This window comes from Polistes fuscatus, unplaced genomic scaffold, assembly GCF_010416935.1.
Source record: "Polistes fuscatus isolate 324 unplaced genomic scaffold, CU_Pfus_HIC Scaffold5, whole genome shotgun sequence".
In the NCBI taxonomy this organism is placed as follows: domain Eukaryota; kingdom Metazoa; phylum Arthropoda; class Insecta; order Hymenoptera; family Vespidae; genus Polistes; species Polistes fuscatus.
Genome location: NW_025113129.1, coordinates 10,453,457 through 10,476,157, shown reverse-complemented (window position 1 = coordinate 10,476,157; position 22,701 = coordinate 10,453,457). Strand labels below are relative to the sequence as shown.

The following is a 22,701-nucleotide window of genomic DNA, read 5'->3' as shown; positions in this document are numbered from 1 at the left end:
CATTCTTTTTTTTTTTTTCCTTTTTTCCTTTCTTCTTTTATTATAACCGATCCAACGTTACCAAATGGAAATAATTAGATATGATAATTAGAATTTTTCTCTGTATATACCAACCAACCTACCTATCATCAACCTACTATCTACCATTATCTTTCATCTTTAAAATAAACATTATTTTCGCTTAACGAGTAGGGATCGGGGTCGATCGAGTGCTACCATAGTTATGACTACTTGTTAAAGAATCAATCGATAAAGTAAACCAAAGATTTCAATACATTTTCTCTACTTCTTTCATTTCCCTTTAGCAAGTTATATATATATCATGCTTGCATACGCTAATATACATACTGATGGATAGATATACCTATAGATACGAAACAGTTATATCACCATCACAGATTCATATCATAAAAATATCATACGTATCTATCTATTTCTTGTCTAACAAAAAATTCTTTTCGATAGACCAAGAGAAAAGTTTGAAAAGTAAAGAGTAAATATCTATAAAGTTTCAATTTAGTCACCTGTCTAATGTACATAATAAGAAAGTTATTGATAGGATGAAGAGGAAGAAAAAGAGGATGAGCTTGACCAAGGGCGGTGATTCGTAATATAACGTAACATGGGCTAGCTTGTATGATCGTTCGCATAGTCGCTCGCATAGTAGTCGGTCGCATAGTCGACGGTATGTCGCAGTTGCGGATGGGGCGGTTAAATCGGCGCAAACTCGGCCGATGATGTACGACCGTACGGTAAACCATCACGGCCACCACCAGCAGCACACCCATCTTCTCACGTTTACATATAAACATACACATATGTAGGTATGTGTACATGTCGCGTAAATAGTATGCGGGGACGCGAAGCAGAAGCTACGACCATCCCTAACCCTTTCGGTAGTCCCTCTCTCCTCTTGTTCCTATATACAAGCCTATATAATAGTACCTATAGGTATATCCAACAACAACAGCAGCACCAGCACCAACAGCATCCATACCCTTTCCACAAACCACATTCCAAGTCCTGCAATCCACGTTAATTGTTGGCGCACCAAAGATGCGCCCGGACAACGAAAGCTCTTTATATCGCATCTTTCATCCCTTTGTGATTCATTGCGATTAATCGAACTGATCCTTTTACTTTATCCGACAAAAACCACCGCACACAATAACCACCCCTACTACCTCATACCCCTGAAAACGCAAACCTGACGTCAAACGAATCATAGATAGGTAACATAACAACCATCGGTTGGAAAATCGGTCGCGCGTGTGGTATTTGCGATATCGTACAAACCTAGTTGTATACTACACCTAGAGATATATATCTGCATATGTACACGTATATATATATATAAATACACACACACACACACATATATATATATATATATCCAACGATGCTTTTCTTTTTCTACTCTTTCAGTTACGACTGATAAACGATCGGCGAAATGTTTTTCGGAAATCGTAGCCGCGAACCATTCGTCGTAACGATGGCTCCGGGTTGTGGCTCGAAAAAGTGTTTCTGTTCGGATTAAATCGTTTCCGTTCGTCGGTCCGATACGTATCTATTACATACTACTATGTTTCGTGGGATTCATATGTAGATATACCAGATATTCATATATATATATATGTATGCAGTAGTCTTTCGATAGAATATAATGAAAGAGAAAAAGAATAAAATGTTTTTCAGGGGGATTCCATTAAGAGAGAACAGCTACGACAATGGAAACGGGCTCGAAAGGAATTTCTTTTTCTTTCGTGTAGACTTCTTTTTCAAAAGAAAAGAACTGCACGCTCGACCATGGAAATTTAATATTACAAAGAATTCTTCTTCCTTGTCTACTACGTTTTCTTTTCATGGAAGTTTACGAAATACCAATCACAACTATCTGTGTAAATCCTTTTTTTTAGTATTTTCTTTTCTATTCAGGTTAAACGAAAAACAACATTCATTTTTTCTCATTTATTCCTACCTGGATATCGACTGTTCTTTTTATTTTTTTTTCTTTCTTTTTTGTTACAACGTAGGAGAGAAATGGTAAATTAAAAATAAGATGTTTACTTAGGTCAACGATTCTTATTTTTCTTTTCTTTCCTTGTGAAATTTATCGATGGAGGGTTATTGGAGATTAATACTATTACCTGTTAAGTAGTAGAACCCTACGGTGCGGTCAGACCTCTCTCATCCATGTGCGTAAAGACTCTAAAAATATATTACCAAATTTTTCGTCGAAAGTCTATTGCAACTGTCGTGATAAGTAAGAAAGATTAAAGAGAAAATACCACGCGATAAATCTACGTCGCGCGAAAAGCCAATAAATCATAATCCTTGAACGATGTAGAACTTTGGTGGTACGTCTCCTACAGACAAATCAGATGTTGTGAAAGCTCTATAAGCGTCTAATTTCTACCAACGTCCCATTCGTTATATTGCGTCTTTTTCCAACGTGTTCCGACAGTTTTAATATATATTCACATACATATACACACACGTTCACGTACATACACGACGCACACGTGCACAAACACACGTGTACTTAAAAATAGATTCTACACTCCCGAGGTTATCCTAAAAATTTATTCTTTGATATATAAAATCCGTCATGGACGATACAAAGGACTAACGAAAATAAAAGAAGAAGAAGAATAAAAAAAAAAAAGAAAAAGAAAAAGATAAAAAATTATAGAATAATTTGCGGAGTGACTGTAATAATACATCCACCTAACAACACGAACGAACACGGGGTTGGTTCAACAAATACGAACACTACTAACGTTGAGACGGTGAGAATTTCTGTTAGAGAAATGAAAGGACATAAGCGGGACAGTCTTGTCTGGGTTCAAGAGAGACCAACCAAAGAGAAGAGGAGAAAGCAGCAGGGAGGATAAGGGTGAGGGTAGTCGTATGAACATAGTGTCATGTACCTAGGATATTGGGCCATACGTCATAGGTACGCATACCTAGGCGACCCCAAACGAGCCATTGTTCCTCTCGACCAAGTGTATTCCACCATCTCACGATTTCATATTCCAACGCGTGCGATTACACTCGCGGAATTCGGTCATTTTCTCCCAAATTTCGAATATCTCACAAATTTCGATTAATCCACCTCTACGACGCTTACGATTATACGAGATCGATAAATCCGAATGAAATTGAAACTTTATAGTTTGTGTCGATTGATTATAATCCAACGAACTAGTTTTCATAACAGAAATTACTTGACAATAAAAAAAAAAAAAAAAAAAATACAAATTACTGCTAATATAAAATAAATCAAACAACAATATATGTCGTATTATTTTCTATTCAAATCCTTTCTTCATCCTTGAAGAACTAACACTAACTTCTTGTTAACACTAAAGTTCCTTGTTAGAAGTTCGTGTCGATCATGCGATAGAAATGATTTTCTCTCTTTTTTACTCTTCCTTTTCTTCTTTTTCTTTTTATGGAATATGTACAACAATGGTACAGATTCTTTTTTAAATTTAAGCAAGGATAAATTCATATTCCGAATTCATGTCGCTCGACAGGCACAAATACACACACCAGTAATTTTCGTTGAATTTCTAAAAGGGCTTGCTAGACTCCTATTTCTACGAAGACGAGAATACTCTGGTGTCGCGTGAAAAGACAGAGAAAGAGAGAGAGTGAGAGAGAGAGAGAAACGGATGACGAAAATGTAGAAATTTGCATGAATCGCGATAACGAGAGGAATTCGAGAAGGGAAGAAATGAAAAGGAGAGGAAGGAAGGAAGAAAGAGAGAAAGAGAAAGAGAGAGAGAGAGAAAGTATATATCTGTATATAGATATCTTCGTTCGAATGATTCCTTAAAAGCGTAATTTAGTATAGTCTAATCCAATCTTAAAATCATTCATACCCATACATACTTACTCGATGTCTAAAATTACCTTTTAACTAATAATCTTTTAAGAAAATGATTCCATAAAACGTGAACATTATTGAAGCCGTAAAAAATTGTTTAGATAAAAACAGAAAATAAAAGAAGAAGAAAAAATAATAATAATAATAAAATAAATTGAGTATAGTAGAGTAGTAAGTTGATGGAACAGTCGATAGAGGACGAAACACTCAAACGGGAACGGACCAATGAGAGAGTAAGGGCGGTGTTGAAAATAGAAAAGACGCCATACGAAGGGCTCGAAGAGAGTAACAGGCAACCGGTTGGACATGTTAGCGAAAGCTTCAACGCGAAGGTTATACACCACGAATCCTGGTGCTCGTTAGTGCCGGTAATTGTCACTTGTTAGGTGCCAGCTTGGTAGCAAGCAAGCAAGCAGCCTGCTTCCTTCCCTTTACCCTTCCTCACCGACCGACCGACCGACCGACCGACCAACCAACCAACCAACTCACCCAACCAAGTCCATCTTGCCGGTTGTCCCGTTGCCCGGTTACCTACGTCTCTTCGTCTTTCTATTTCTATTTTTCTCTTTTTCTTTCTTTCTTTCTTTCTTTCTATTGCTCTCGAAAAGCTTCGCCAACAGACGGACGAGAGCTTTTTTGAAAGACACTTCACCGTCGAAAGCTCGGCTGCCTGTCTTCTCTTCTTTCCCTTCTCTTTTTCCCTTCCTTTTGAGTCCTTTTATTTACTCCCTCTTTCTCTTTCTCTCTCTATTTTTCCTTGGCATCGGAAAGTCTCGTAAAATATTATTAAGGTACCAGAAAGATAACGACTTTCCCTTCTTTACCTACAATCCCTCCTTCTTGTTCTTCTTTTTCTTCTTCTTTGGAAGATCGTTATCGTATTGAGAGATCAGATTTAGATTAAAAAGTTATCGGAGTTTGTGCGTAATGATTCCAAAAGTTTTCTTCTTCGAATTTCGATCGGATCCGAAGAAAAAGTAGAACAAAAAGAAAGGTAGTATTGAGTAACTGATAATAAGTAGTACGGGTCAATCATATTTCGTATGCGTGAATGATCTCTTGTAAATGAATAAACGTGGTTTGTTGAAATTTTCGTGAAATAAAGTATGGAAGTAAAGAAAACTTATATTTCCTTCTCGAAACGAGATATCTTGTAAAACCGAGAGAAAAATTAGATCCGACTAGAGATAGCTTTTACTTATTCAGTTCCAAGCAAGAAATTTACAACCAACTTCTTTCCCATTCTCGCTCTCATTCTCATTCTCATTCTCATTCTCTTTCTCCCTCTCTCTCTCTCTCTCTCTCTCTCTCTCTTTATTTTTCTTCCTCTATATGGTAGCATGATCGCGTACGAATATACATATATACAGGAATATTCATAGAGTTGTCCCTGCCATTCGCAACGCCACTATCTCTATATAGATGTATGTATATATATATATGTATGTATATGTATAAATGTATGATACGAGGAAAGGTTAAGCGTCCCCATTTTCTTTCTCATTTTCGGAATCAATTCATAAAATCGAAACATCTCTAAATTCATATTGCAAAAGGTGCGTCCATTAGATAGTAACAATGTGTACGTGTATACAGATTTCAAAATACTCTGATATTATTGAAAATAAATATCTTTCTGTTTGGTCACTTATACTTTGAAAATTTGTTTCTAACTTTACATAGTCCCATTCTAAACCGAGATCTCTTCTCTCTCTCTCTCTCTTTTGTATATATATATATATTCGAAAAGCACAATCACATCGTAGAGAGTTAATCGGGAAAGCGAAGTCTCGCGATTGCGAGACTGCTTCATTAGAGACATAGGAAGTGGAAGAGGAAAAGGGGGGAAAGAGATAGAAATATAAGAGAGAGAGAGGGAGAAGATTGGAGAGTCAGGGACATAGAGGGGCAAACGATAGGTGCGGGCCAGCGGCCTGTGCAAACTCTAAATCGCGCCATTGTCGTTCGGGGGCACTTACGCGAACATGCGCTCCTAAAACGGCACCGTGTTTGGCTAGTTTCGCACGATTTCGTCGACGAGCTTTCACCCTCTCTTCCTCTTCCTCTTCCTCTTCATCCTCCTACTACTAATACTCCTATACTCGTAGTGTGTATCGCCAACACATGCTTTGGCAAAATTACTCTTCCAAGCGTGCGAGTAAGCAAGATACGAATATACAGAATAGAAAGTGAAAAAGAGAGATAGGAATACCCCGATCGAGTAAACTACGAATTGGTATAGCCGGTAATAGTAGTAGTAGTAGTAGACAGGAGCTTTTTCAAGATTCAACGTACAAGCTCGATAAATAGGATTTGTTCGTAAAAACAACAATGGGCCCTCCCCCCTGCGCTTTAATGGATTTTATTAATGGCTCGACGATAAAATGTCATTTTATTTAACGCACTGGTTTGCGACAACACACACTTTGGGATTTTGCGAATTTTGTCCAGTCGTCGAAAGAGAACGATGATGGAGATAGAATAAAATAAAGAGAGAAACAAAGAGAGAGAGAGAGAGAGGGAAAGATAAAAAGATTAAAAGAGAACACGAAAGCATTAGAAAAGGCTATTCACCGTAGGTGTATAGCACACATTTTATCTCATCGGCATATATAAGCGTATCGCGTGACGAAATAATTAATTAAATACGCTAGGCTTAAAGCACCGACATCAGAGTGTTACTAGAGGAAAATTATTTCGACGATTAGATCGAGTGATCAAAAAAAAAAAAAAGTAGTGGGAGTAAGAGAAAAAGTAACAGTACGTAAAAAGGTATGTCCCAACGATCGAGAACCCAAATACAAATAAAATCGTTCATCCGGAAGCCAAAGCATCGGCATTTTTGGTTCGTTTCTACCAACTCCGTCCGATTTATTTTTCCCAACATTCGTTCTACGATTTTTGACACTGTATTTTCTCTCACTCCCATTCTGTGCCGATGTTCGATCGGCCGTTGCGCGTGTTCGTATCTCGACCATTCTGGATACGTTAAAACTCGAAACGGTATAGTAGTATAACGAGTGTTTCCCAGTTTTCTCCATTTTTTTCGATTTGTTCCATGTGAATAAAATCGATTACATTATCGATGATACTGAGATGCAATATTTTGATAAAGATATATGTATGTGGGTGTACGCACGAATCGCTCATTTGCCAAATCGATTAACTACGCTAAATAAAAAGGTAGAGGAAATTGATATTGTCCTATCATTTATTATTCAATGGTCATAAAAGTTTTCATCGGTTTTAGCGATGTTCCGTCTAATTATTTAAAAATATTTATTATCAATGTAAACAAGTTTCAAATCAATATAAAACACTTTGGTATCTACAATTTTCTAAAGTTATAAAAATTGAATTAATCATTTGAAACTTTTAAACGATTCCCTATAGTAGACGTATATTACCTATACGCATACACATAGGTATATGCATATATGTATATATAAACATCACTCATTCATGTACGTATATGCAAATACATGCATACACATATACGTATGTAATATTTGTATATACAAAGATAAAGAGAAATGTAGGTAGGATACACAATTTGATGCTTCAGTCTCTGTGGATTTACTTGGTTTTCCACCCCCTCCCTCTCCCTCTCCCTTACTCTCTCTCTCTCAGGTAACAACGATAGACAGTCCCAAGAGCGATTCGCGTCCAAGTAAAATACTCAACGGAGGGCGACTAAGTAAATACGCGGCGGGAGTATATTAAATTTGTGAATTCAGAAGCGTGCAACGAGACGAAAGGGGAGTTTTCGCATGAGCTTTAGATTATTACCCCATAGCCCGGTTTTCGGGTCCGACCATGTAAAATTTATTATTATCGTATTATATTAGTCCTCGACCAATCATGTCTCACGACCCAGAAATATAATATTCTACGTGTTACTATTTAAGCGTATAAAGATGAACAACAACAAAATAACACTTAAGGTAGTTTGAGAAACTTTTAATTTCTTTCTTTCTTTTATTCTTTTTTTGCTCATTTTCTCGACTTTATTTCCGTCGATTTGTTTCGAATAGCTTTTCCACTAGAAAACAAAAATATGAAGGAAGACACGCAAACACCAAAAAAGTATAAATTATTTTTCACTCGTTACGAACTCTTACGCTCTCCGTTCTGATTCGCGAAATTGCAACGAAACCATTAAATACGTTTCACGTTAAATTATTATTTCGATTTAAACGAGCCTAGGTAGGTAACAGCATATACCAATCCATTGTTCCTCAATTAACCATTCGATTTATTGATTATAAAAAAATATCTTTCAACGAGAACGAACAGTTGTCCGGAAGCGTTGTATTAAACAAAACAACAAAATGCACAAAAAAAGAAACAGAAATCGTTATGTAAAGAATATAATCATCGAACTTGTTAAAATCGAAAATTTGTTTCCTATTCGAAACTAATTGATGATCCAGTTAATAATACAAAAATTGGATAAAACGAGTAACCAATTAGATGTTCGCGTACAAACACGGACGGGTTGTATATTCCTTCTACTGCTGTTTTCGTAATTGATCAACGAACAGGACCGAAAATGACGACTAGATTCGACTAAACGTCAACGATTTAATGATCGTTTTGTCGGTATCGTGAAATAGGGCTCTTCATGCGATCGCCAGGATAATTTCAGAGACGTTGTTTGTAACGACCGGCTGGTGCTAAACAGGCCGCGTGCGATCCGCAAAACAGATCGCTAGTAATGACAAATCGATGGATGGGTACGAAACGTAATTGATCATTAGCGTGAACGCGATAGTAGTAACTCTATCAACGGCTGCCTAACGACAAACCACATCGCAACCCTGAACGATTCGCGATGTCGCGATTTAGCAAATTTAAAGCTCGCACGTAATCCGTTCATTATTATTACTACCACTACTATACATTTCATTAGGTAATATCCACGTAAGTAATATTAAACCTTTGCACTCCGAATTATATTACAATTTTTTTTTTATCAACAGTTTTCGACGTTTCTAAATTTTTTATTTGAACTTTACTTTAACTAAAAAATAAGACAGTTTAAATAAGTAAGGAAAGTAAAATATCCGTTTTATTTACTTTATTGTTATACTTTGTAATTATGAAGTGTATGATATGTCTCTTAAGATGAAGACTCGACAGTACAAAGGTTTCAAATAGAAACTTTTTAGACCATTAGAATCTTTAAATCAATGTTTACTAAATTATATTTAAGTAAATAAGCATAGGTTCATTTATTTTACTACCTTCACTTGTTTTCATTTATCTAATACAAATTTAAGAATAAACGTTTCTTTCGCATTATTAATTATTATATATAACTATTAAATATTTATTTATTATAAAATACTAAGTGTTTTGTTAAAATTCTGGACAACAAAATTAGAGAAATCTTGATTCCAAATCAGTGAAGAAAAAGTTAACGCGTTAACAAGGTTAGTGTTGTGTGTGCGTGTGTGTGTGTGTGTGTTAAAAATAAGTAAGTAAGTATATCTACGCGAGAATTCTTTCGTTAAAATTCCGCAGAGATTATATTTCATATTCCTTTGTGACCAATGGGGAAGATTATTTTTCCACCATTGTAAAAATGTAAAGTGAGATATTAAAGGGATCGTCCTTAATAGTTCCCCGCGTTATTTCGTTGTTGTTGTAGAGCTTTTCCCCCCACCGTTCGTATGCAGCACACGAATATGTATCGCATGTGCATGTATTTACCATGTAATAGTAGTAGCGGAAAAGTATTTTAAACATAAAAATTCACTTTATACGTCGACTTTCAAATCCGAAAAAACGAATAAGGTTTTGTTTGTAAATCTCTTATAATAAATGGTAGAGCACCATCGGATACACGTTTGCCCGCCGCTTATGGTTATTTTATGTTTCTCTTAAAACGTTCGCTTATAGGCAAAGCATTTTCCGTGCATTGGCTACCATTTATATAGTATAAAATACTACACAATCGCTCGTCTATTATAAATGAAAAAGCGTCAAAAGGGGAACGAAGAATGACGTAACAAGAAAAACACACCCGTCCGCCGCCTACGATTTCTTAAGATCGATACTAATCACTAACGCGTTCCTGCGATAGACAGGAAAAATATAATACGATGGAAATTTCTTTGACCATAATTTTCTACGATAGTTATATAGCGTATTCTCCCCGCCCCCTCCCTCAAAAATTACTTCGTTAAAAAGAAAACAAAATATAATATAAAATATTAATTGTAACAATCTGTTAACCGACTACGTGAAATATATGAGTCATTTTTCATAGATAATTTTTTGTCTACAATAACGCATATGTGTATACGCGAGATGTACATTTAACGCGTTAATAAAATAACAATAGATTTTGTTTTTATATTTTAAGATATAAATCATCAATTACAATGTTGTTAAAAATACGATCTTCTGAATACATGGTTAAAATCAATTTCGTATTATTTGTCAGTTCGGTAAAGAGTGATTTTTAACATATTTTGTGTATTTAAATAAAAATTCGAAAAAAGAAAATATTACACGTGTACTCCCTCGATTTTATTTTTCATCGGAATTTAATCTAAAGGCAAAGCAATTAATTAAACTTGACAATTACTTTTAACGAAAGGTAAGTAAGTAGATATATACATAGTCAGGTAGGTAGGTAGGTAAATCTTTTTCAAAGTCGGTTTGGATAATCGACAGCATTAGCATATATTTTTCAAGCAGAGTTCGATAATTTTTACCCTATTTTACATTTAAGTATGTAAATCCTGTATTTTTGAGAGTAGCACGAAGACCCACTAAGGCCTTAAAGAGTAGCTCCTTCTTCTTCTTCTTCTTCTTCTTTTCCTTCCCTTCCACCCTTTTCTACCACTCAGAGAAGAAAAAGAGATTATTTCCATCGGGATAAACGATCGTAAGAGGATTTTCATCTGGAGTTTAGTTCGTTCGCGAGTTTTAGCCCGCGACGCGTCGATTTTCACTCGAGACAAAAAATTTTATCCCTTTACCACCCTTCACCCTTCCCTCTCTCTCTCTCCTTCCCCTCCTCCTCGTCTAAAACTCTCTAAATAAACTCCTTGTTTCTTGATAAACCTTTGATTTCTACGAGACGATAAGAACAGCTATTTATTTTTACGAACAAATTCGAAATATCTCGTGAAATCTTTTTTCCACTATTTTCCTGTTTACTTTGTTGAAAGATTGAAAAATATTAAATAACATTCTTTATACACGACGAAACGAAAGTAATCATCGAAACAATTTTCCAAGAGAATGATTCAATTTAATAATGATTTTTTTCCTTCGTTTAAATTCTACCCCCCTCCTCCTCCTCCTCCTCCCGTCCCGCTTCAATTTTCGATCGTGTTTGCACAATTGACAGTGCGCTCAAAAGTTATTATCGACATGTGTTGAAACAAGCGTTCTTTAATGCAACAAGCGAGAAGCTTGTCACTTTACAACAAAATTTCTTTCATAGAAGAGGAAAACCTATTAATATTTTCAATCGTTCAGAATTGTTAAGAAGATATATTTTTTTTCTTTTCCATAAATACAATTACGATACATGAAATACGCGATATTTCAACGAAGAATTTTATCGAAGTGAGTAAAACAACGAAGCATTAAAGTATTTAAATACTTTATCGGTGATTCTCAACATTTGAAACATGTTTCAAATGATCACCCCCCACCCCACCCTCCGTTCGTGATATATAATTCTAATTTTATTCCAAAAATAAAATCCTAAGTAAGTTTCCAAAAAAAAAAAAGAGAAAAAAAATAAGTAAAAGTTCAAAAGAAAAAAATTCATCGTTAACTTCATTTTCGAATTTTAGTGTCCCTTTTAATTCCCAACATTTGAAACATGTTTCACCTTAGCAAATGTTCACCCCCCACCCCACCCTCCGTTCGTGATATATAATTCTAATTTTATTCCAAAAATAAAATCCTAAGTAAATTTCCAAAAAAAAAAAAAGATAAGTAAAAGTTCAAAAGACAAAAAAAATTCATCGTTAACTTCATTTTCGAATTTTAGTGGCCCTTTTAAAAATGAAATTGCCCTATTTGCGAGATGTACACAACCAACCAGGAACTTAAATGTACTCTTATTCGTTCTTTAGAATATATTCTCTATCGTTTATTTCCCCCACCATAGGTATATATCGAGCTGTAAACTTTTTGCCCGTATGGTGTTTTTGTTTCGCATTCGACACAAGAGAGTTAGATAGTTGGGGAGAGAAAGAGAAAGAGAGAACGAGGAAGATAGAAGGCTTCGTTCTTCTTGTCCGCTTCCGAGACACTAACGAAACACAAGCATCGTCCTTCTTATTTACCTTTCTCCTTAGTCAGGATAAATAGAGTGACGCACCAACCTGTCGCGTGCTTACTTTCGTTTAGTTTTCTTTCTTCCTCTTTCTTCCTCTTTCTCTCTCTCTCTCTCTCCCTATCTCTCTATTTCTATTTTTTCTTCTTCTTCTTTCTGTTACTTTTTGTTCAGTTTACACGAGAGCAAAGTGAAAAGTAATGATCGATCATCCCATAGTCACGATTATCTCCTCTTCTAATACGTTTTTAACAATTAAAATATAATTTATTTTTTTCCTTTTTTTTTCTCTCTCTCTTACAAAGATAAGACATGTTTTATGTTTCTTTTTTATTTTTCTTTCGTTAAATTTATTTCAATGAAATATAACGTAATTTGAAAATTACGAATATATGGTAAAAGCGAATAGTAAGTAATTTATATGTACCTACGACTTATTTGCATTTTTATTGGAAAAAAATTTCTTTTTTCTTTTATTTTGTAATTTTCTGTAGTTAAATACGTGTACGTATGAGTAGTAGTAGTAGTAGTAGTAGTAGTAGTGGACGCATAAAAAAAAAAGTTTTCTCATTTTCTAATTGACGTTTCTATTCGAGTTGTTTCATTAAAATTCTATTCGTAATAAAGTTCTGTCCCTTTTACCTAAGTTAAGCATATACATGTATATTATTTTTATAATAAACGTATTAAATCTATTTTTATTTTTTTATTTTCCTTTTTCAATATAAATCTCTATACCGACAATTTTCATTTGTCAGGAAAAAATATCTACGATAGAGAGAGAGAGAGAGAGAGAGAGACGTTTTTTCTCCGAAAGACGAATGTAACGAAGCAGAGAAAAATAAATTGTTAAAATTTAATACACATACATGTATTTTATTTCTTTTTGTTATATCAAAAGAATGGATTTCGAAAAGGAAATTCAAACCCGTTGGGTACGCTCTCACGCGTCAAAAAGAAATCATAAAATAAAATAATTTATAATAAAAAAAAATAAAGAACGGAAAAAAGGAGTACAAAAAAGGAAATCTCGTCTCATTTCGACGGTTTTAAATTTCTTGGCACATATTTTCTACGATTTTCCGCCATCATGTAAAAATCCTCTCTCTCTCTCTCTCACCCTTTATTTCAAAAACATTTTCTTCTTTCGAAACTTTACTGTACTTACACACAAAAATACTTATAAAGAAAAGAAAGAAAAAACAAAGTAAGATCGGAAGAAAAGTGTTCTCTATCTCTCTCTCTCCCTCTCATACCTTCTTTCTTTTAACTGTGATCGTTCACGAAAAAAATAAAACGATTCGCTGGCGAACCGATGAACAAAACGCAACAGCAACAACACAACACAACACAACAAACGGAGAAAAAGATTTTTATCGTTCGACAAAGTTTCGCGCTTTGGGCGATTCCAATTTATAGCGCGATACCATTTTATAACGCGGAACTAATGGTTCGATCGGATCGACGAGGAAGAAAACACTGAATGAGTGAGTGAGTGAGTGAAAGAATGAGTGAGTAAAGAAGGCAAGAAGAAAGAGAGGAGGGAGAGGTCGGACGTGAAAAGCGAACAAATATGCGAGGGTGAGGAAAAGAGAGCAAAATAATACATAGAAAAAAGTTAAAAAAAAAAAAAAAGGAAAAAATAAAAGAAAGAAGAGTCGACGGCACAGGCCTCTTTCGTGCGTCCCGCTTTTCCATGTCACGGAAAAAAAAAGAAAGATAAAAAGAGAGAGGAGGGACTGAAGGAGGGAAAGATGAGGGGGAGTGAGGGAGGGAGGGAGGGTTGAGAACTCACGTTCGACAGATGGTGCCGACGGACGATGAAGTGTCCGTTGGTAACGCATCGCGACTCGAGGAAAATTTGTCTACCTTTTCCACCAACCAAACCATTTTTATACGAGTGTGTACGTGCACCATCCATATACATATGCGTGTCTCTTGCTTGTACGTCGTGTGTGTGATTTGCCCGCCATTTTTTCTGCTACTACCTTTTTTCTTTCGATTCAAGTAGTTGATTGGAATTATTTTATGAATCGTTTAAGTTAATATGTTTGTTATTGAGAATGAATGAATGAATGAATGAAAAGAAGAAAGATTGTTGTTCGACAAATGCATCGCAAACAATCAGTTTTGATATAATAAATGATTGGCGTGTATAGGTAGAATAGGATACTAGATGTATATATATGCATGTGTGTATGTATATATATATATTTATATGTTGTGTATTCTACCAATAATACCTTTATCGATTCGAATAAATAACGTTGGAGTTATCGAATAAATGTTAAAACGTGATTACACGAATAGAAAGTGTTCATTCGGAATCGATTAAAAGGGTGATACATATTTTGCATTATTACACCGAAAGAGAAATAGAGATATGCATGCATACTGAAACATATATATACATACATACGAATAAATTATTACTAAATGCGCATACATGAATGTATATTTATTTATATATAAAATATGCATGACACACAGTGTAATACGTTACGTCCAATTTCCCCTATTATTGATATGCGTATTTTCAATTAGAGGAAAATATGAAATTCGGAGGAGAGGGGGGAAAAAAAGAAGAAGAGGAGATAAAAAAGAAAAGAAAAGAAAAGAAAAGAAAAGAAAAACAAAGAACGTTGTATACCTTCGACACGCGATAAGATAGCACTTTTTTCTTCCGTTTAGACGGAAGGACAAAAAAAAAAGAAAGTAAGATTTACACGTTGGGTCGCCGTTGAAAAAGTGAGACAAAGCGCAACATCGACGTTACACCTCAGGAGAGTGAGAGAGGAAGAGGAGCAAACGAGAAGCCGACAAAGAACGGACGACTTTGAAAAGATCGTACGTTGTTTATCCACGTTGCCTTCTCCTTTATTTTGTGTCTTCTCTTACGTCGTCGTTCGATTTCTATCGTACTATCCTACGAAAACAATGATTCTCGAAACGTTCGTTCTCTCTCACATCATAACAAACACGTACAACACTCGTAACGTATTGTATATATCGATAGAAATTAAGTAAAAACGCGGATATATTTTACGCGAATCACTTACGTGAAGTTTACCTAAGTAAACAAGTGAATTTTCTTACATAGAGTTAAATAGAGATGGATTACTTTATTAAATATTACTTTATTAAATACACGAATATCATCTAATCGGATAAAATATTACTATTGTAGAATATTTACGTCAAATCGTGGTCTTTCTTACATTTTTCTTCTCTCGAAGATATGAAATTTTCGAAGAGAATGATGAGAATAGTTTGCAATGTCTTGCCGACACATAAACATATCCGATTGATCAAATTTGTATTATTATTATTATTATTATTATTATTATTATTATTATGATTGTTATTAATATACGAATCGTTTTGAGAATGTTTCTTCGAATATGTGGTACTTGGAGGCGTTTCTATTTTCGATTCCTATATATTTCGGGAGTCTTTAGTCTTTTTTATTTCGAAATACAACATCCTGCTTTCGCAAGAAGAAACGAACGAATGTCACGAGAAACGAAAGCAGTCATCAAACGGACGAGCACCGGTTGGATGTAATTTTCTTCAATATATTGAGAGAACAGTCGAAGAATCGAGGGAAAACAATAGAATGTAGCATAAACTCTTTGTTATTCATCAAAGTTAAAAAAAATGTGAAAGCGCATAGAGAGAAAAAGAAGAAGAAAATACGTGGTTTGTTATTTACATGATCGACGTGTGCTGTGGCCTGTCCATTTCGGGAAGAACATTGCTGGTAGTGGTGCCGTGAGATCCTTGCACCTGTGTAACTTGTGCGTTGGTGATGTTGACGGCAGTAGCAGTTGTAATATTATTATTATTAGTAGCAGTAGTCCTGGTTCCCTGTCTCGCGTTATCCTTCACAATTTTGGTCGCGCTCAGTGGCGTGGCGGTCACGCACATTGTCCCACCGACCTCTTGTCTCCACGTTGCCGGTGAGGAGGAGGAGGTACAATCTCGTATCAGCACACCAGCAGCACCATAATCGATAGAATCACGAGTTACGAATTCTCGAGTAGTGGCTGCACATTCGTTAGCACCTCCCGATATAAGAGTAGCACTAGCGTCAGGAGTAATCAGCGGCACTTTTTGATATCGCGAAGGTCACGCGTTTTTTTCCTGCGAGACCGCGTTACGACGATGATTCCTCAAACTTCTAGCTCGTGGTAGCCAAAATAGTAACACCTTCGACAAATCGTAACGTAATTTTCTAATACCGGTTTTGTCGTTATCGATGTTCGTCAATGATGACGACGTCCTTTCGCGATCGGGTGCGCGATCGCTCGCGCGAAATACGCGAGCTCTCGCACGCTCGTCCTCGACGAAACGAGGAATTCGATTACGCGCCACGGTCCCTATTCTGACAAACCTTCCTTTCCTTATTGTGTTAACTTTAAGTTCACCTTTCTTTCTCTTATTTCTCGTTAAAAGAAACGAGAGAAAGAGAATGATTATAAATAATTGATCGTTGATTCGGCCAATGAAACTGACAGGTGTAAGAGCGCGCTCGCGCGCGCGCGATATATATCGCGGCCGAAGAAAACGTGTTTTCACATGTACAATGCCGTACGTTCGCAGGTCCCACCTCGTGGCGCGCCGCGGGCCTACTGAGTGACTGACTGACTGACTGACTGCTTGGAGCCTCGAGCGACGAGCGGCCACGAGCCGCCCTGCGTGGGTGCACACGCGGTCCTACGGGCTCGGTGGGGAGACCGCATCACCGATAGGCCCCTGCCGCTCTCGGATCTTGGTGGGGAGCTCCGCTAGCCAGTCACGAGCCACGCCGCTCGTACGCGCCGCCGACTCGACCCCTGCGACTCCTAGCACGGACGGCATTCGCTCGACGCACGTCGCGCGGTGCGCGTCGTCGTTAAATTTCATTCGACGTTTCCCCTTTGCTTTATCTCTTTTTGTTTTTATTTTTATCCTCTTTTTATCTTCTCTTCTATTCTTTTATCCTTTATAGCTTTTTATCGAAATCAAACAAACGCAAGTAGTGTCACACGTATCGTCGTCGTCGAGTCAGTGCGCGTCCAAATTCGATTGTTAGATATTCCGTGTCGAAAACTACTGAAAGTGTCATCTCGTTCTTCGTATATAAATCGAAGAAGAACGAAATATATATTACACGTGGGTGAAATAATTCATAGGTGTTAAAAATGATTTACGATGGAGTTTGCTCGTGCCGTTCGATTCTTCGGATAGTGTGATGCACTCCATAAAATATTTGGTGTCTCGAACGCAAGATGCTGTTCTGCTGTCTCCCCCTCTTTCTTTCTCTCTCTCTCTCTCTCTCTTTCTTTTTCGAACCAACCTGGTGAATGACGACGACGATGCCAACGAAAACCAGGTGCAGATGTTTTCGCCACCCTCGACGAGCCCTGCGTATTTTTCACGAACCAATGGGCCACTTTGCCACGTCACCTTTTACGTTATCCCTCTATTAGCTGGAGACACGTTAGTTGCGTGACCACTCGGACCTGCTATGGATAATCTACCTTCCAAAACCCCGGTGCCCTTTAAGGATTTTATCGTTCGATCGATTGACCACGCTGCTGACATTTAAGACTAATTGTTTATTTTCTGCTTTTCTTTCTTTTCTTCTTCTTCTTTTATGTGACAATTTTTTGTGACAAGTTTTTTTTTTACACCAAATGCTCTTTTTCGATAAATTAATAAAACACGTTTGCAAAATAATCGATTATTGTCATTCTGTGTACTCCTTTGAAATTCCTCATCCCTTTCCATAAATTTTCTTTCTAAAAAATACAATTTTGTATGTAGACAAAATTACATAAGATCAACTTTTGTGATTCTAATGTTTCATACGTTGAGCAAAAAAAAAGAAAACTTGCACGAAATTATCACAAACATTCTTTAGAAAAAAAAAACTTAAGCTCGTTATACTTAACATGGTGCGATATTACTGGTGTTGTATATTTTTTTCACGATAGATTGCACAAAGGTATTTAATTATATTCACTAAGTAAGAAAAAATTGTGGTATCTATTTTATGAAAGAACGAAGACTGAAACGCCAACTCGATGTTGCGAGTAAAAAGATATTCAGGCGTTGTCTTTTAACGTCATTTTTCAACAAGGAATATCTGTTTTCACCACTAGGATTTTCTTCGTGATCTGGGAATACATACGTGTTTCGTATTATTCAAGTAACATCTATCCTTTTTATTTTTTATATTCTTATTTTAAAAGAAAATCCTTCGGCAATTGGAAAAGTATATACAAGAGAAGTCACGTAACTCGTTACAAGTCTCTTCCTCGTTCTTTTCGACGAGAAGAAAATCCAACGTCGTTGACGTTTCTTGACATTTTTAGAAGCACCCTCACGAAAAAAAGAATCTCTTACGAATATATATCACTACTTTCATTCGTAACGATTCGTATCGATAATAAATATATTATCGAATAATTTTATGTAAATATATTTCAATGTAATTAAAATTGCAAGAAAATTTGTTTGATTGGGAATTAAACAGAAAAAAGAAAACAAAAGAAAACAAATTTACAAGTTCCTCGAAGAAAAATCCACGAAAATGAATTCGTACAAACGTTTCCTCTCTCTCTCTCTCTCTTCGTTTGTCGCGATATTATAAATGATAATATATAAACATTCTCGATTACTCGGTTTCTCGATATTAATTATAGAATCGTAAGAAAATATTGTTATGGTAAAATATATAAAGAAAATTCATGTCTCTTATAAGAGCAAAACTTATCACGAAAGAGACGAATGTGGGATACGTATCAAACGTCGAGCAGCAGTGCCAGGGGTTCCTCGAGCGTGTTCGATACGACTTGTTCCCGGCTGCTATTCATAAATAATTCATCTTATCGTCTGTGCGAAAGGAATAAGAGAGAGAGAGAAAGAGTAAAACATAGTCGAGGAACCCTACGAGAGAGGTAAAACCGAGAAGAGTTAATGAAAGATAGACGAAACGTAAGGGGGAAAAGAAAGATCAAGGAAAGAGACACAGCATTAGCCCTCTTCCCCTCTCTCTCTCTCTCTCTCTTTCTCTCTTTCTCCCTCTTTCTCACGGTCTATCTCTCTAACTTTAACAACACGAAATCTCCGTGCCGCGATGAAATTCCTGTGTACACAAGATAAGAGAGAAGCACGGCAACCTGCAGGCAGGTTCCTTGCAAATAAAATATCGTCTCGTGTTGAGGTAGAAGAAGGGCCGAAGAAAATCGTTGTAGCGGAGTTACGAATGTATGAGAGAGAAAAAGAGAGAGCAGGAGGGAGAGAGAGAGAGAGAGAGAACAGAGTTTCAACGAAAATATGAAAAGAGGCTATATTCCGAGCAGGTTCGGAGTTGTGTACTTGAAATTCGGTGTGAGTAGAACCCTTAAGTCTTGGCGCTAGCATACTACTCGCGGTTATTCTCGCGTGTATATACAACACCCTCTCATTTCTCCTCCTCCTTTTACGTTTTACCATTCCTCTTTGGCTACAACTATTACTGTTACTAGCGTATCTCGCTAAAAATTCTTATTCTTATTCTTATTCTTTTTTTTCTTTTTTTTTCATGGTTTCAGGTGCATGATAAAAATGTTGGATATATATATAAGACTGTATGAGTTTTTATATTAAAAGATTGATTTCTATTAACAATGTTAGTCGATTTCTAAACCTAATAAAGATATTATTTAAATATCCCACATAAAATCGTCTTACCGAATTGAAATACAGTGGGTGATTAGTTAACTAACAAATCGGATAACGAATACTTTTGCAAAAGATTTCTATTTTCGGACAATTCGAATCGCTAATATAATCTTTGAATGATGTAATTATTGTTCGTTAACCGATTACTCATACTATTATAAATTCATTTTTGTTATACTTATTTTTTAACAATTATGTAATTGAAAATGTGTATATTTTGTAATAAGGAATAAAATATTGTCATTGTATTTAATAAATAAATATTGATTATTTTTGTCAGTAAAGTGACTCTTGGGGGACACTGAATTATTTCGTTACCATACTTGAACTTTGATTATTCTTTTCGTTTAGTTTCTTTTTCTTTTTTTTTTTATTCTTAAGTTCACGAAACGAAGTAAATTCTGGTAATTATTAAAAGAGCATAGAATTTTATAAGAAAACGACGATTTTTACTGTACCATTACGTTCCCCGTAGAACTACGGCGAGAAAGTACGAGAAAATCTAATTGTAGTAGTAATAGTAATAGTAGTAATAGTAGTAATAGCAGTAACTTGGTAATACTTGAAAGTCGCGAAACTCGAGAAAAGCGTGGAACACGCGAGGAGAGAGAAAGAGAAGTAGTATATCTATCCACGTTTGTTCCGAACTTTCCATTCGAGAGAGAAAAGAAGCTCTGCATCATTAATCACGAAGATAACGAGCTTTAAGGATCGGACGTTACATACAATTAGTTTCTTAGTTTTGGCTTAAGTCGTAATTAGTCTTGGAAAATGAAGAAGAACGCGGGTGGAAAAGAGGAGGTACTACTTCTTACGCGTTTACCTATCGTTTCTGAAAAACGAAATAAAAAAGATAAATGAAAACGAGTAGTATCATTTTTCTATTTTAGTTTTTACCATAGGGTTAACGGTAGATATTAACTACTCCATTCAAATAATACTACCCTTAATTAAAAACAAAGATAAACGTTCTTAAATCAACCAATTATTATCAATAAAATCATCTCAATCGTTTACTTTCATTACAATTTTAACGAAGGATAACGCGATTCCTACAACGAACCGTATTCGCGTATGGAGAAGAGAAAGAACGAAAAGAAAAGGAGGAAAACCGATGGAAGGGAAAAAAGGGGCAAGAAATCCATTCATCCAAAGTCATATTCTTTCGTAGCGAAGTTAAATCTTTAAATAACGCGCCAGACGTTTCCTCCAAATTCGTTCGCGAATCGAAGAAAGACGAGTAACAAAATAAAGAAAGAAAGAAAGAAAGAAAGAAGTAGGGGGATCAGTGGGACGTGGTAAAGGGGTGGAGGGGGAGGGAGGGGGTGGGTAAGAAGGAATAAAGAACGGGAGATCGTTCTCGTCGTTGAGCCAAGAAGAGAAACAGGAAGACGTTGATGGTTCGCGGGTCGTACGAGCTACAAGCAACGTCGCCACTCTTCCTCTTCTTCTTTCCCTCCCCCTCCCCCCCGATCCCTTGCCCTCTTTCTTCCCTCCTCCCACGCTCGAGATTCCCTCGCATGGGTAACGATGCGGCGCATAAAATGCAGAGCAGAAACACAGTAAGAACGGTCGTGTCTCCCACCCTTTTCTGTTCTCCATCCCCCACATACATATACGTACGATACGTACGGTACGTACTGTAAGATATTCCAGTGGAATAGTAAAACACAGGACCTCGACGTTTTCTTCTCATTTTATCTCATTTTATCCGTTCACCTTGCGCATCTTTCTTCTCTACCAGTAGGTATCCGTACCCAGCTAAGATTCACCCCTCGTCAGAGAGAGAGAGAGAGAGAGAGAGAAATTGTTTCTTTCTCTCTTTCTCTATACTTCGGGAAAACTCCTTTTTACCGTCTCCACGAGATGTCACAGAGAAAGGGGGAAGGGAGAGGGAGAGAGAGAGAGAGAGAGAGAGGGAAAGTATCGATTTATCTGAGTTTGCCCTTTTATACTCTACCTTTAGCTCGGCTAGCTAGGTTTTCCTTTTTTCTTGTCGTGTTTGTTTGTTTTTTCTTGTTGTTTCTTTTATCTTTTATTCTATTTTAAGGAACGAAAGGTAATTTCGATAAACGGGATTATTGCGTGTTAAAATGTTGATTAATTATTTTTTTTCCTAATAATTTTACGATAAAATGTATCTTAGAAAAAGTTTATTAATTTTATTCTTAATGAGAGAATTTGTTTTAAGCAAATTGTATATTTTGTGTATTATTTTATTGTATTGAATATTTTTTGTACTTGCACACCTATGATTTTTGTTTGATTTAGCATATTTTATAATGATACTGGTTATGTAACATTAGAAATATCGTAAACTTTATGACAGAAAAGAATTATAGATTAAATATTACCTGCGAAACAAGGGTGGCTCGTGAACCAGCAGATGGAAGTCGTTTTCGGAGCACACCTCACGGTCGCGATGGTGGACCGCGCATTTGAAACTTCTCGTACGTTTACCGCTCATCTGAAAGCAAAGGAAAAACAACAGTACATTAGAAAAAAAAAAAGAAAGAAAAAAGAAAACAGCGAAACGTAGTCCGAGTTTGGTGGAATCTCACCAAAAAAAAGCATCATTCAAGTTGGTGTTCTCGTTTTATCTTGGAAAATAAAAAAAATAAATAAGAAAAAGAAAAAGAAAAAGAAAAAGAAAGGAAAAAGAAAATAGAGTGAAAAAATAAGATCGAGATGCTCGAAGGCAAGAAAAGTTTGGCACGTTGCCCTCGCATAAAATTTCTGTAGATCAAACGATCCGACGGTTGCTATCAAAGAAGACACGAGTCGAGGGAGT

The 22,701-nt window shown here is 36.1% G+C and overlaps 1 protein-coding gene across 2 annotated transcripts in view; it reads right to left on the bottom strand.

Moving 5' to 3' along the window:
- Nucleotides 1–22,377, bottom strand: part of LOC122522599 (protein rhomboid) — a 116,718-nt gene extending 94,341 nt beyond the window's left edge. Inside the window, exon 1 of one of the 2 annotated variants that reach the window (XM_043643804.1) lies at nt 22,265–22,377. In XM_043643804.1, coding sequence (XP_043499739.1) covers nt 22,265–22,377 — 113 coding nt within the window. Of the gene's footprint in view, nt 1–15,912; nt 16,837–22,264 lie in introns of those variants that run through there. The other variant, XM_043643803.1, reaches the window with a different exon arrangement.
- Between the last annotated feature and the right edge of the window lie 324 nt (nt 22,378–22,701).